The sequence below is a fragment of the Delphinapterus leucas genome, chromosome 18 (genome assembly GCF_059928025.1).
Source record: "Delphinapterus leucas isolate spDelLeu-1000000601 "Yukka" chromosome 18, BTC_Dleu_Yukka2, whole genome shotgun sequence".
NCBI classification, from domain to species: domain Eukaryota; kingdom Metazoa; phylum Chordata; class Mammalia; order Artiodactyla; family Monodontidae; genus Delphinapterus; species Delphinapterus leucas.
Genome location: NC_143146.1, coordinates 76,157,956 through 76,173,502, shown reverse-complemented (window position 1 = coordinate 76,173,502; position 15,547 = coordinate 76,157,956). Strand labels below are relative to the sequence as shown.

Sequence of the window (15,547 nt, the reverse complement as noted above, 5' to 3'; positions counted from 1 at the left end):
CTTTAGGTGTAAGGTTAGGTTGTTTGAGATTTTTCTTGTTTATTGAGGTAGGATTGTATTGCTATAAAATTCCCTCTTAGAACTGCTTTTACTGCATCCCACAGGTTTTGGGTCATCGTGTTTTCATCGTCATTTGTTTCTCGGTATTTTTTGATTTCCTCTCTGATATCTTCACTGATCTCTTGGTTATTTAGTAGTGTATTGTTTAGCCTCCATGTGTTTGCATTTTTTACAGATTTTTTCCTGTAACTGATATCTAGTCTCATAGTGTTGAGGTCAGAAAAGATACTTGATATGATTTCAATTTTCTTAAATTTACCAAGGCTTGATTTGTGAACTAAAATATGATCTATCTTGGAGAATGTTCCATGAGCACTTGAGAAGAAACTGTATTCTGCTGTTTTTGGATGGAATGTCCTACAAATATCAATTAAGTCCATCTTGTTTAATGTATCATTTAAAGCTTGTGTTTCCGTATTTATTTTCATTTTGGATGATCTGTCCATTGGTGAAACAGGGGTGTTAAAGTCCCCTACTATGACTGTGTTACTGTCCATTTCCCCTTTTATGGCTGTTAGCATTTGCCTTATGTAATGAGGTGATCCTATGTTGGGTTCATAAATATTTACAATTGTTGTATCTTCTTCTTGGATTGATCCCTTGATCATTATGTAGTGTCCTTCTTTGTCTCTTGTAATAGTCTTTATTTTAAAGTCATTTTGTCTGATATGAGAATTGCTATTCCAGCTTTCTTTTGATTGCCATTTGCATGGAATATCTTTTTCCATCCCCTCACTTTCAGTCTGTATGTGTCCCTAGGTCTGAAGTGGGTCACTTGTAGATAGCATATATACGGGTCTTGTTTTTGTATCCATTCAGTCAGTCTATGTCTTTTGGTTAGGGCATTTAATCCACTTACATTTAAGGTAATTATTGATATGTATGTTCCTATTACCATTTTCTTAATTGTTTTGCATTTGTTATTGCAGGTTTTTTCCTTCTCTTGTGTATCCTGCCTAGAGAAGCTCCTTTAGCATTTGTTGTAAAGCTGGTTTGGTGGTACTGAATTCTCTTAGCTTTTGCTTGTCTGTAAAGGTTTTAATTTCTCCGTCAAATCTGAATGAGATCCTTGCTGGGTCTAAACCTTTTTGAACATGAGACTTTGTTAACGCTGTCTGACTTCCTTTGTACAGAGAGAGAGAGGAATCAGGAGGAGGGGGAAAGGGACTTCCCTGGTGGTCCAGTGGTTAAGACTCTGAGCTTTCACTGCAGGGGGCATGGCTTTGATCCCTGGTCGGGGAACTAAGATCCCGCTTGCCGCATGGCATGGCCAAAAAATAAAAGCTATCTAGAGATGACTTAAAGTATATGGGAGAATGTGAGTAGGTTATATGCAAATAATACACCATTGTATGTAACGGATTTGAGCGTTCGTGGATTTTGGTATCTGTGAGGGGGAAAGGAGAAGGGGAAGCAGGGCCCAGCTTACTCTCTGTGGAGGACAATGAAGGGTGATGCCTGTGTTCCCAGCATCAACGCATTTCAAGCCACGGTTGGCAGCACAGATATCCAAATCAACAGCCCAGAATGTCTTTAGAATCAAGGAAACTAAGGGCCACTGGAGTAGAGTGCAGAATAGCATCTTCACAGGCATGACTGCCTCTGTGTTCTAGCTGAGGAGATCCCAGGTACCCAGTCGTCCCATGCTGGGTGCCCCTCAACGTTTCCCTCTCCCTCCCCAACCACAGCTACAGTTAATCTCAGGAGGAATCTAGTCCATCACGTCCCATGGAACAGTCTCCTAACGCTTCCTTGTCTCCAACCCATTCTCCATCCTGCCACTAAAACACACATCAGATCGCGGCTGGCTGTCACCCCAGAACAAACCCGGGGTCATTCAAAACCTCATCCAATGTGCCTTTCCAGCTCCGTCTTCACACGCAATTATTCACCAGCCACACCACTTGAGGCAATTGGAAATGAGGGAAAGGCTGCTCCCGCTACGATACCTTTTGGACCCTGTCAATCTGGAAATTTTATCCTTCAGCATTCAGTTGAAATATCACCTCCTGCAGGGAAACTTCATAAATTCCCCTGGGCTCTGAGCTCTCTTTCCTGTGCCTCTGTTAAAACCACTGCAGTATTTTTATAGCCTTGATTTATTTATCCGGCTGTCACGTGACAGCAGCCACTTACATTCTTTCCAAATTATCCACTACCATTGTGACACCCCCAGAGCCTGCAGCCTGGGAAACTGGCCGTTTAAAAAGTTTCATGAATGGGTCAAGGGATGAATGGGTGACTGGTGGACAAAGGAGCAAATAAGTGAGCAGTTCTGGGTGGCAAGGAAGCTGTCCTCACCCTACATTTATACGTGATTTTATAAAAATGAACTTAAGTTATCACTTGAGGATAACTAAATATCTCAAAACCTATAGCAATATCTTAGATCAGGAAATCAACCATCCCATTCCTGTCTCTTTCATAACCGATTCGAATTCCATGTACCCTGGAAACAAGCCGACTTCAATTTTCTTTCCCCCATTGTCAACAATCCTGTTTTAAAGTCTCCTATTTGGGACTTCCCTGGTGGCACAGTGGTTAACAATCCGCCTGCCAATGTAGCAGACACAGATTCGAGCCCTGGTCCAGGAAGATCGCACATGCCGCGGAGCAACTAAGCCCGTGCACCACAATTACCGAGCCTGTGCTCTAGAGCCCGCGAGCCACAACTACTGAAGCCCACACGCCTAGAGCCTGTGCTCCGCAATGAGAAGCCACCACAATGAGAAGCCCGTGCACCGCAACGAAGAGTAGCCCCCGCTCGCCGCAACTAGAGAAAGTCCACGTGCAGCAACGAAGACCCAATGCAGCCAAAAATAACTAGATAAGATAAAAATAAAAATAAAATAAAGTCTCCTATTTGGTACCAGACACGTGAGGGGCAAGGTAATGCGTCTTTTCTAACCAACAAGTTTCCTCTGCTGGCAACAGAGCGTAAAAGGAAAGATTTAGGCCTTTTCAAACGTCTCTCTGCCATATTTTAGGCTCAGCGGGAAGCATCACTGCATCGGGAGGAGAAAAGGGCCCGGGACGCAATGACAGGAAGCAGTGGATGACAAGGGCGTGGTGACGGGAGGGTGGGAAAAGCACTCCAAAGGGAAGTCAGAGGAGGGAGGGCTTCGTGGGGACCCGCTGTTCCTCTCGGCAACACTCACTGACATCAGATACACTCTGTCACCCCCTCCTTTACACTTGAAAGCGTCCAGCCCATGAACCTGAGGAGTCAAGTAAACCCCGAGCCTGATTAGATCTGCTGTTCCCCAGGAGCGCTCTGGGTAGAGCTCCTGGGGCTGTGGGAACAGGGGCCACCCCGGAGGGAAGGAAGACCACGAGGCGGCACCAAGGTGTTCCATGAGAATTGAACGCGTGATGCTGCAAAAGATCTCGAGGATGTTTAGTTCAAAACCTGCAGTAAAAGAATTACAGATGGGGCTTCCCTGGTGGCGCAGTGGTTGAGAGTCCGCCTGCCGATGCAGGGGACACGGGTTCGTGCCCCGGTCCGGGAAGATCCCACATGCCGCGGAGTGGCTGGGCCCGTGAGCCATGGCCCTGAGCTTGCGCGTCCGGAGCCACAACAGTGAGAGGCCCGCGTACAGCCAAAAACAAAAAAAAGAATTACAGATGAATAATTTATACTTCAGAAAGAGAAGAAACAAATCCAGACTTGCAACGGAGCCTGCTCTAAGTAAATATATAAAACATTTATACTGTGCATTAGGGACTGGATCAGTCACACACTGCGTCTAAGGCTCCCCGCCCGAGGCTCTGCCCTTCCAGGCACGACAGGGCTCTGGCCCTGGGGTCAGAGCCCTCCACTGTCCACAGCAGCTTCCTGTCCTGTGCCATCGGGTGACCCACCAAAACTGCCAGAAAAGGGACTGAATGAAGGTCCTCAGTGAGCTGCCCAGCCCACCCTAAGCTGCCGAACCCCACCTGGAAAAGCAAGAGGAAGGACTCTGCTCCGGGCAGGGGCCAGCTGTGGTAGGCGGTGGCCCGAGCTCCGGGGAAGGGATGCTGGACTCAGAGTCAAGAGGGGAAATGCACTGGAGAGCGATGACACCAGTGTTTGAAAATTGGCCTTTGCCGATCCCATCTCATTTAATCTTAAAAGCCTTGCGGTGGACACTTTAAATTCTGTTTTACAGATAAGGAGGATGAAAAGATTCCACCAAAGATCAGGAAACCAGCAAATGGTTAGAATCTGTCTGCACACAGCAGACACTTCCCCTGGGCCTTGGTCCCCATCAAAGGCCTGGCTCCGGGCTTCCCTGGTGGTGCAGTGGTTGAGAGTCCGCCTGCCGATGCAGGGGACACGGCTTCGTGCCCCGGTCCGGGAAGATCCCACATGCTGCAGAGCGGCTGGGCCCGTGAGCCATGGCCGCTGAGCCTGCGCGTCGGGAGGCCACAGCAGTGAGAGGCCCGCGTACCGCAAAAAAAAACAAAAAACAAAAAAAAACCAGCCCCTGTGGGGCTTGGGAGGGGCCTGTAACCTCTCCAGGCCTCAGTTTATTCATTGTTTAAAAACAAAAACCCAAACCCAAAAATGTTGACCTTCTTGACAGGGTGGCTGAGAAGAATCTTTATTCACTGAAAAACCATCCGATAAACACGAGTGGTTGCTGTTGATACTTTTAGTTGTAAGAGCCAATGACATTTTTCAAGTTCCAAAGGGAGGTGGTAAAACTCCAGTCCCCAGGAGAGGGTGTAGCAATTTCTGATCAACATATTTTAGACCAAATTCTTTATTCCACCATTTACTTCTTGCTTGAAAGGTTTTAATTTCATCCCTGGGGAACTGCTGTTTGTACTCTATAGAGATTCGTATCCGGTTAATAGAGTCCAATGAGAAAACCAGGACTACAAGTCATGTTTAACTCTTTCAGGGGTTAATGCCTCTCTTTCCTAAACCAAGAGTCGGCGGGGGTAGATGTGGAAGAGAAATGCCCAAACCTACCATACAGGATATCAGTACCTAGAGGAGCCTCGGCCTGGACAGCAGGTCTCAAGCTTCAGTGCCTGAGATATTTCCCTGGGTATAGTGTTAAAGGTCCAGATTACTGCTTCTGATTCAGTAGCCCCAGGTGGGGCTCAGGACCTGTGCCTTTACCTTGCAACCTGGGTGGTCCGATTCCAAACTGTGAGAAACTCGGGCTACAAGATGGGAAGTAATTTGCAGAATTTAACTGGTTTGTACTGAAGGGTCTGACCAAAGGCGGCAATTTTAACCAACAATGAATATGATAAAAGCTAATATTTATGCTTTATTGTTAATATTAATGATTACTAATATAGCCAATAGTATAACTTTAATTATAATATATAACGTGTAATGTAGTAATATTTTAATTTTAATATCAATATAATTTTTATAATATTGTTTAATAATATATATAATACTATATGTAATATAATAATATAGTTTGTAATATGACAACATAAACTATAAGATTAATAATAATGATATTAAGCTTAATAATATTCTACTATGTTCCAGGCACTGTGGTATGTATCTTATATGCATTATTTCATTTACTCCTGATAGCTATTATTACCTCCATTTTTAAAGAAATGAGGCTTAAATAAGTCAAGTATTTTTCTTAAGGACGTACAGCTGGTTAGCAGCAAAGCCAGGACTTGAACTTGGGCAGCGCTCCTACAAAGCCCGACTATTCTACACCGGAGAGCCTCCCCACCACTCGGAAATGCTGGCATCGCTGGCAGGCAACCAATCCTGAGGCTCCCCCGCCCCCATTCCTGAACTGGGGGCGACCCCCTGAAGTCCTCCCCTCAGCTTCACTGTGCTCCTCCTGAATGAATGGAGCATTCTCAGGGTCCTTGTGTCCTCACACTGTCCCTGGTGGGAGAAACAGAGGTAGCGTTCGGTTTATACGGGGACGTGTGACAAACTGTGCTGATGTGCTCCTGTCAACTCATGCCTACGGCCTTCCTTCTGACAGTCGTGGCAGACACATCAAAGTGAACGTGTGTCACCGGGCCAGCGGGAAAGCAATTCCCAACCTCGGACACTCTTTCCTCTTGATTATCATAGGGAAGCTTACGATGAGAAAAACAGAACACGAGAAAAACATATGTACTGCCATCAGGTTCTTAATTGTCAGGCTCAAATTTCCCGCAAAGAATACGGACACTACTTTTCTACATTTCATAACTTCATTAAGCCTTTGTTACCCACAAATTAAAACAAGGCACCAAATAAGCAAAAATACTAAAACTGTGACAAATACACTGCAATACTGGTTCATATCATTTCTTTTAAGAATTTCATATACTTTAGAAAGCTTAAAATTCATAGCAAATATGATACAGTATATCATTTATACTTGACTACAAATGGTTATTACAGTAATTTCTATAAAAACTAGGCTCTTGCGCAGGTATATAGGTATACCTACCATTGGTGAATTTTGTCATGCAAATTATACCTCAATAAAGCTCCTAAAAATCTTGGGCAGGTTTTCTAGGGTCACTACATTTACCTCTATGTAGGCAACCTCATCTTTCTGGAATTTCTAGGCTCTGTGAAACAGCTGTGGATAATTCTAACCCCCAGCAGAACTGCTTAAATCTCCCAAGTACCTATTTAAGTAACCTGGAGAGTAATGTCTAATTAATCCGCAATGAGTCAAAATTATGCAATATTTCCGTGTCTCTGATTAAATTACAGAAAAAACAGTACCTCGGAACCATCATTATGTATGAAGTACCCCTTGTGAGCATCGTAAAGCTCCAGAGTTCCTAATCCACGCTGAAAATAGGCCTGATTTAGCTCCTCCTGACCTACTGGAGTGATTATTCCGTACTAGAAGCTAGAGAGAGGCTTTATTTTAGTGACAGTGTACCTGGTGATACCACAGAAATCCCCTCCTTTTCCAGAGGCAGCAGCAAAAAGCGGGCAGTGGTCCGGGGACGGGGGCCGGCGGAGCACATGAAGTCCCCAGGCACCCAGGCCGGACAGCCCGGGGCGGGGATGGTGACCTTGGCGGGTCGAAGCCCCACGCAGGAATGACACTGTGCATCCCGCAGAACTAAAGTCTCCCAGTCCAGCGCTCAAATCGTCTCAACTGCATAAGGCTGCATACTGCGGGGGCTTCCGACGATTTTGAGGGCACAAGTCCCTGAGGAAGAAAGCTACAAGACCCTCAAACATTTGAGTGCTGGAGCCAACTGTAAGGGTCCCCTTGAGCTGCCATCGTGTTAGCGCAAGGGCTGGGTGAGGACATAAGTTCAGCGCTGGTCCAGTGTCTTTGGGGCTTGATTCTGGGTCCCAACACAACAGTATCCTCTCCGTCGGCAGTCACCTTTGACTTTCCCCTCAAACACTCCAATGCTAATTAAAAACATAAACTGCAAAATCACTTTGGAATCAGCCCCTGCCCCATTTCCATGGCCTTAGTTCAGCGCTCATCACCGCTGGACTAGACTATCGAGGGGCTCTGTCTGTCCCCAGGGTCGTCCCATCCCCAGCCTCTCTGTGTAGCCGGCCGCACTCTGTGGTCCCTGCCTCACACTCCCCTGGCTTTCCACAGCCTGCAAGGTCAAGTCCACACCCTGCGGGGCCCAGCGAGGTCCTTCTTAATCTTGCTGACGGGCCTCTCCAATCTCATCGCTCCCGCTCACCCAGCCACCCTGTCCAGCAATGAGCACAGCAGACTCACCTCCTGTGGACACGCTACAGCAGAGCTGGGAGCTAAGGACTCCACATGCATCACCCTCTTAACCTTCCCGAAGACCCTGGGCAGCCGGCAGCCACTCTTGCCAGTTTACAGCGGAGGAAAGGAAGCTCAGGTCGCTCCCCTGGCTGAGTCCTGCCCCGTGTCCCACACCTGCCCCCTCCCCACGCTTCCACCTGGACTGGAAGGCCCTGCCGCTCTCCCTCCATTGCCACCTGGTGCATCCCCATCCTGATCTCCTTCAAGATCCCACTCCGGCGTTTCCCCCTATATCGTGCCCTCTTCACCCGGAGCTAAGAATCCTGTCCTGTCTGTGTTGCTCCAAGGCGCCTAGTACATTCCTCCTGACACTTTAGTTATCACAATTACCCTTATATATCCCAATCTACCACTTGGACTTCGAGCCCAGGAGAATAAGAGCCATTTGCTTTTTTTTTTTGCGGTACGCGGGCCTCTCACTGGTGTGGCCTCTCCCGTTGCGGAGCACAGGCTCCGGCCGCGCAGGCTCAGCGGCCATGGCTCACGGGCCCAGCCGCTCCGCGGCATGTGGGATCTTCCCGGACCGGGGCACGAACCCGAGTCCCCTGCATCGGCAGGCGGACTCTCAACCACTGCGCCACCAGGGAAGCCCCCATTTGCTTTTTAACTCTTTCTTTTCCGTGTCTGGCACACCCAGGTAGGTAATAAATGAGTGACAAGGTGCGCTTTGTGTATTATGTGTTGTTTCACTCGCTCTGTCCTCCCTCACATACTGGATTCCCTCCCCCATGTTTCAGAGCCTTGTTACCTCCAAGATCTCTGTGGCAATAAGTTCCTGACAGTTTTCCCTCCGGTCACCTTGCTAGTTTTCTTCTTTACTGATGGTGAATTAACTTCCCCAACACACAGTTTTGAGCCTGGCCCTTCTCTATTCAGAAACATCTTTGATTCCTCAATGCTTATCAAGTAACGTACAGACTATCTGGAATCCAAGAGTCCATGATCTGAACCTAACAATTTCATCTTAACTGGGATGGTTCCGCAACACCAGATCAAACTGTTACATCCTGTTCTCTCAAATCACATAAAATCGCTGTACATCTGACCACTGAAATGCCCCACCTTCCTCTCCATAACTACCTGCAGAAATCTCACCTTCTTCAAGTCAGATGTGATCACCCCTATTAAGCTTTCCTTGATTTGGTACGTGGGTAAGAACCACAACTCCTGCGAAATCCCGCAGCATTATGGCTTTACCTCTTCTGAGGAATTTAATCCATTCTTCATATTCTACTATGACTTAGATACATCTTGGGTAATCAATAATCTTCCTCGACATCACCCACTATTCCTTAGAGCTACACCTGAGTGTCTTACACCTGGGAGGTACTCCACAATTTGATGAGACGTGTTACTGAATAAACATATAAATCTCACAGTCCTCCAGAAGCCTGCAACATGGTGAGTGTTAACAACCAGTTTTGGAAAAAACTGACCTTAACTGGCCACTGTCTGAAGAAGTCAGGTCAATCGAGGATGGAAAGATCATCAAATGGATAGTGACCAGCAGACAACGTCCACCAGTGTGGACCGTCAGCCACGGTTTCCTTGGTTCTTACAAACCTCCAAGGCACAGAAAGCTCTCGCACATTCCACCTCTGAGAAGTTCAAGGGCTTTTGCCTCACGTTTGGCATCTTTTGGAAGGCAGAGCTGGGACCCCACCCGAACTAGAAACATTTACCCAAAGAAGACTTAAGCTCCCTGTAAAGGAGTTACAATGGATTCTCATCACTTAAAAGAGCTTCATCTATGGTACATGTCAGCACCACCAGGAACTAGGGCCTGTGTCTGTACCTTTATAGGGCAACAGGTATAAATGCTCAGCTGCATTTCACAACCAAGTAACAATTTCAGTCTCGTTCCCCAGATCATCGTAGTTACAACAAAGTTTACCACTAGGTGGCAGGAGTACAACGCCAAGGGGGCTATTTTTGGACATTCTTGTTAAACTGTGCAGTTTTTCAAAGGTTTTGTCCCTTTTAGAGTAGTATGTTACAAATAAATGATTCTAAATTTAAAAAATTATTCTCCCTTATTGAAAATTTCATGATGCATATGCATCTTAAATAACATCATAATATACACAGGTTTCAACTTTTTAAAATTCAACCATAACCACAGCTCAAAATAGCTTTAAACATATAGGTGGAACCATGCTCTCAATGAATTAAAAAATAACAGTGTACATTAAAATATAGTAAAGACTGTTATTTAGTTTTATGGGAGGCTATATGAGACTGATAAATACTGCTTCTAACCCATGAAGGTTGGAACTGTTGCATTTCGCAAGGTGCTTTTTGTTTCCTTTTGTTTGCACTTTGTTTCTAAATGTCAAAATAAAAGAGGACGTTTCAGATTATATTTTGCAAGTACTTCTCTGCAAGTAACACTAACTATTACCAATATATACAATGCAAACTGGGCAAAATCATCACTATATTTTCTCTTTCTGACATTTACTCTAAAAGCACAAGAGGAAGCTTGTTGTGCTACGTGAGAATTTTGCGGAAATGAATGCAACCTCAAAATGTAATGAGTATCTTCAAGACAATCCGCGGAATTATCAACATGCATGCACTCTTAATAACTTGTGTCCTTCTGCTTTCTCTCTTTGGTGATCCCTTGTGGGTAGAAGCTAAATGATATAAACTAAGAACAGCAAATATGCAAATAAAAGTATATAATGGTCAAAAGTTACCCTGGGAAGTAACTAAGTTAGAAACTTAACTCTTGAATATGTTTAGTTAATACGTGCTCAGGAATAAAATACTTTAATGATTTTTTTTTTTTTACTGATTTTGTTAAGCAGAAAATAAAATCTCCACCTTTAGCATAAAGAACCCTCTAGAACTAGGCAAATCCCTCTTTTGAAGGAGGAGGGGGGTGTCCTGAACCATCAGTATGGCAGGACGGGGTGCTTGGTGTAAGGAATTACACTTCATCTCATCATCCAGGGAGAGGTGAAGCTCAGACGGGCTCAGGCCTTGATCAGTAACACAAACCAGAGCAGAGTCGGGAGTCCTTCTCACGGCTGACACCTAGTCCCGTGTCCTTACAACTGTTCCATGGACTTCTTTGGAAATATGCAAATGAGCAAGTGGTCATCAACATACAAGACCTCTGGAAGACAGACTTGGCCGCCCCAGGTCTCCGTGCAAGCCCAGATCCAGGAAAGGTGAGGCAGCCTCCCTTCTCTGGCTACCCAGGGACCCATGAGGCAGCTTTAGATCTCCTCTAAGTGATGTGTGGTAGGCTCTACCTTCTAAGACTCCCTGTAAAGCAAAGGTTAAAAACAGTCCAGAGGCTGCCTTGGCTTCCGAGTTCGCTGTGTCATTACTCATCTACAGGCAGCAAGGCAGAACTGAGGTCCTATCCGGGGATCGGTGGGAAGGAACCGTTGCAAGCACCACTTTATACCTGTGAGATAGTCTAGGAACTTACGGAGAGAACAATTTGCAATATGGACACATGCATGCATCTACCTCCTCGGCTCTCAGCTCTGTAAGGGAACATTACTGCATGCATTTATAAAGTGAAAATTACACAGTAAGGTTGCCCGGATTCTTGACAGGATATGAAAAGACCATTGCTCTTGGAGCCTTGACAGTTATTAGTGAATTCAATCCATGAGACGCTTATGTTCTACTCAAAAATAAGTACATGCCACTTTAGATAAATAGGTTATTTTTAAATTAAAGTATGTAGTTACCAGTAAAAAATAAATAAGTACAATAACCATCATAAAAATTCCTTTGAACCATCAACACTCAGGCGTTGACAGGTATCAAGCCGCACGTTTCTAATTCAACTCCCGGGAAATAAAGCAGTGGCGGGTCACCAAGGATGTCCCGCTCGGCCCTTACCTCGTCCGTCTTTTCTTCTGGACAGTTCGTCCCCCCGAGGCTCTGCTGCGGGTGGCTGCCGGCGCCGCTGTTCTCACTGCCCAGGCCACAGGCGGTTTGCACCGCATCCTGGAAGGACCCGGGGCCTTGCTCCCTCTGGACGGGCCCCTCTGCCCTTTCCTCGCTGTCCACTGAACTCAGGGACAGCGCGCTGACGCTGTTGGGACACTTGGCAGATGCTGCGTCGGGGCTCCGAGGGCTGGGGGGCTTGGGCGTGGTGGGCCTCGGAGGACCGAGAGGAGGCTCGGGCTCCACGGGAGACCGGTCGCCAGGGCCCGGTTCCTTGGAGCCTCTGTCCGACACCTCCCGGGCCGGGGGCCTGGAGGAAGAGCCGGGGGCGCGAGGAACGGCACCTCCGGCAGCCGCGTCACTGGCCGAGCCCCCAGCACCCGCCAGCCCGGGGTCCTGGGGCTCCTCGCCCCTTCGCCCGCGCTCGGGGCCGGCGGCCGCACGGCGGGAGTAGTCGTCGTGCAGCCGGCTGTGCGGCCGCGGCCCGGGCGGGGCGCCCCCGGGGTCCCCCGGCCGGCCGGCCGCGCCGTCACCCACGAGCCGCAGCACCCGGGCCAGGTCCGGGGCCCGCAGCGGGCTCCTGCAGCGCCTGGGCCTCGCGGGGGCCCCGCCGGAGCTGTCGGAGTCCGCGGACGAGCCGCTCAGCGTCCTCCGCGGGGCCCCGCTCTCGGGCGCGCGCCGCAGCTCCGCCAGGTGCGAGGCCGACTTCCTCCGGAAGGAGCTCTTCTTGAGGAAGGTCAGGCTGTCCGTACTCTTGCTCCGCCTGCAGACGCCGTTCCTCTCGGGCTCCCGCGCCGGGGCCTCGCGTGCCGCGGGCTCCGGGGCGGGCGGCTCCGGGTCCAGGAGGCGAATGCGCCCCAGGCCGTAGGCGCGGCGGATGCTGCGGGACCGGAGAGCGCCGCGTGCGAAGGCGTCGTCGTCGGGGTCCTCGGGGTCCGAGCCGTCGGACGCGAAGCCCGGCCCCGGGGGGCACCTGCCCGCGGGGGCTCCGGCCGCCGTGCCGTTGGGGACCGCCTTGCCCAGGTCGCGTTCCTCGGCCCCCTCTTTGGCGGCGTCCCAGCCCTCCCGATTCTGAATTCCCTGGAGGACCGATGTCTTCAGTTTTTTGAAAGACCCCATTTTCCGGAAGGAGGCCAGGGCGTTCCACGTGGAGGAGCTGCCCACGAGGCCGGCGGGCCGGGGCCGCTCGGGGTCGGCGCGCGTCCTGTTCGCGCCGGCGGAGAAGAGGCGCAGGAGGCGGGCCGGGCTGAGCCGCGCCTCCCGGCGACACGCCGGGTAGGTCACCATGCCGGGGTCTTTGGGATCAGAGATGGGACCGGGGACCGCAGCTCCGCGCCCGTGGCCGTTCTGGGCCGTGGTCATGGTCTGGGGGCCGGGAGCCCGCGGGCACAGGGCAGCGCGGTTCAGACCCACGCGCGCCTCCGTGTCCCCCGGCTCCTCGCGCACACCTTCCTCCCAGAGGCCGCCGGCCTGGCCTTCCCGCCTGCCGTGCACATCGGGCTCCGCGGTCGTGGTCACTGCCTGCAGCGGAAAACAAAGCAGGGAGTTAGCCGTCTGCCCCCAGAAGAGCCTCCCTCTATCAACGGGGGCTCATCTATTTTGTTTAATAATTGCTAACAGAAAACCAGACCTGCCCCCTGACAGGGCCGATCACATAAAACCTATTTTAAATTAAGTTAAAATGTTAATTTTTTCTCCTAATTCATTTCGCATTAAATGAGAGGGAAGAATGCAAATTACGCATTCATTAAAAAAAAGATAATTATAGGTTGTGCATTCAATATGATGGTAAACCCTGAAATCCACTGGAACTCGTTACAGGAAACTTTTGAAAAACTTCTAGAATGAAAAAGCCAAGGCATCATTCAAGACTATGTCTTCTCTTTATTCGAAATAGAAGACATCTTCAGTTATCTCACACGCACACACACAAAACCCAACACTATTTCAAACTGTGTCACAGGGAAACGCTGAACTAGGTTAAATTTAATGCAGCTGGTAGAAGGCTGAGTGCTTAGCATACAAGAGGCCTCAGGCAAGGATGCGTTGCGATGGAGACCAAGACACTTTTAGCTGCATATTGTCTACAGATTACCCCCAAACTCTAATGAGCGCCACAGGGCCACCAGAGCAGGAGGGACCACGCTGAGGTGGCCTCAGGTCAGGCTCTGTGAAGGAAACCGCATTAGAAGGGCCTCTGTCAGAGGACTCTATAACTGGCTGGGGAGTGGAGGTGAGGATAATACTGAATGAAACATTAGAAATTCAGACACAGAAATTCAAATTAAACAAATACCCGCACCGTCTACCTTGCTCCCTCAGACCCAGAAGCCCACTGCACACCTGTGTCTGTGCTCTCCCCCAGGTGCAAATGCTGCTCCCTCGGCTTTTGCCCATCAGCCCTCAAGGGCTAGCATGCTCCCCTGCACTCAATGAACGACTAGCGAAGGAAGGGAGGGAGGGAGGAGGGAGGGAGGAGGGAGGGAGGGAGGAGGGAGGGAGGAGGGAGGGAGGAGGGAGGAAGGGAGGAAGGGAGGAAGGAAGGAAGGAAGGAAGGAAGGAAGGAAGGAAGGAAGGAAGGAAGGAAGGAAGGAAGGAAGGAAGGAAAGAGTCTGATCATAATCCGGAAAGGCCACCATTTATGAAGTGCTTACATGTCAGGCCCCTGTACTAAGGGCTTTCAAAACATCATGACACTGAGTAGTCATGCAAACCTACAAGGTCAACCGAATGATTTCCATTTCATACACAATCAAATGGACGCTTGGGCAGGTTAGGTAATTCATCTGGGGGTCCTGCGGCTCCCCCACCCCAAAGCCTACGCGCTTCTTCACTGCTTCAAACTAATGAACAAAGACAGAGGCAGAGATGGGATTTGAACGCAGGCATGACTCCAAGCTCAGTGCCTTATGACATAACCCGGACTTAAGTCAGATCCCGGAAGCCCTCACGACGGCAGTGAAGGCCGTTATTCCGGAGGCAACATTAAAGGCAGAAGAGAAGGAGCAAGTTGTATAAAGACCTTGAGGTGAGGCCCCAATCTGGCTTATTCCTCTCACATGCAGAATAAAAATCTGACCTCATGCAAAGGGGTCTCGCCTGCTGCTTCTCTCCAAATTCTCTGATGGGTTCATTTTCATTTGCCCCTACCTTGTGCCCACCGAGGAGGGATTTCCAGGGAGAATCATGGTTAAAGCGTTGATTCCATCCAGGACCAGGGAGGCTACACGGATGTAGACCCTGGAGCCTTTCTGATGTCCACTTACCCAGTTCCACTCATCAGAAGATGGGTGGGGTGCCCACATGCCCTCTGCAGTCTAATGTTCAAACAGAGGAATGAGGAGCCTGAAGAGCTGTAGGTTGCATTTGAACGAACCATACCAGTAAAATCTCAAATCATTCCGGCGCCGAGGGTGGATGTGAAACCTACAACCAGCTGTAGAATGAATCCAACACCCAGCATCACCCGTCCATCCTCACCTACTCTGGGAGGGACAGGGCATGAGGGTTGTTGCAGCTTCTCACAATCTTGAAATGAAGCGGATGGTCTGTGCCAACCGTCAAGTCCAGTCGCAAGTCAAGTCCACTGACTGCACATTACGTAATAACAGTCTTGTTATGACGTGCCCTGGACACAGGACAGACAGGACCCCTGCCCTGTAATCTGGCTGGACGAAGACAACATACTGACACCACCGCCAGAGGGCGCTGTGAGACCGTCTATAACTAAGGACCCAACTGTTAAGCTGACCCTAAGGGCTCAAGGGGTGCAGGGAAGCGTTGCTTTACTGCTGGGTGGTTTGAGAATGGTCTGTGGAGGACCAGGGGCCAGGTCTAGGTCT

General features: G+C 49.1%; 1 protein-coding gene across 9 annotated transcripts in view; it reads right to left on the bottom strand.

Moving 5' to 3' along the window:
• Positions 1-15,547, bottom strand: part of SPATA13 (spermatogenesis associated 13) — a 124,814-nt gene that overhangs the window by 63,917 nt on the left and 45,350 nt on the right. For all 9 annotated transcript variants that reach the window (XM_089899730.1, XM_089899737.1, XM_089899731.1 and 6 more), the window contains one exon: positions 11,658-13,226. In XM_089899730.1, coding sequence (XP_089755856.1) covers positions 11,658-13,067 — 1,410 coding nt within the window. In that variant the 5' untranslated portion in view covers positions 13,068-13,226. The remainder of the gene's footprint in view (positions 1-11,657; positions 13,227-15,547) is intronic.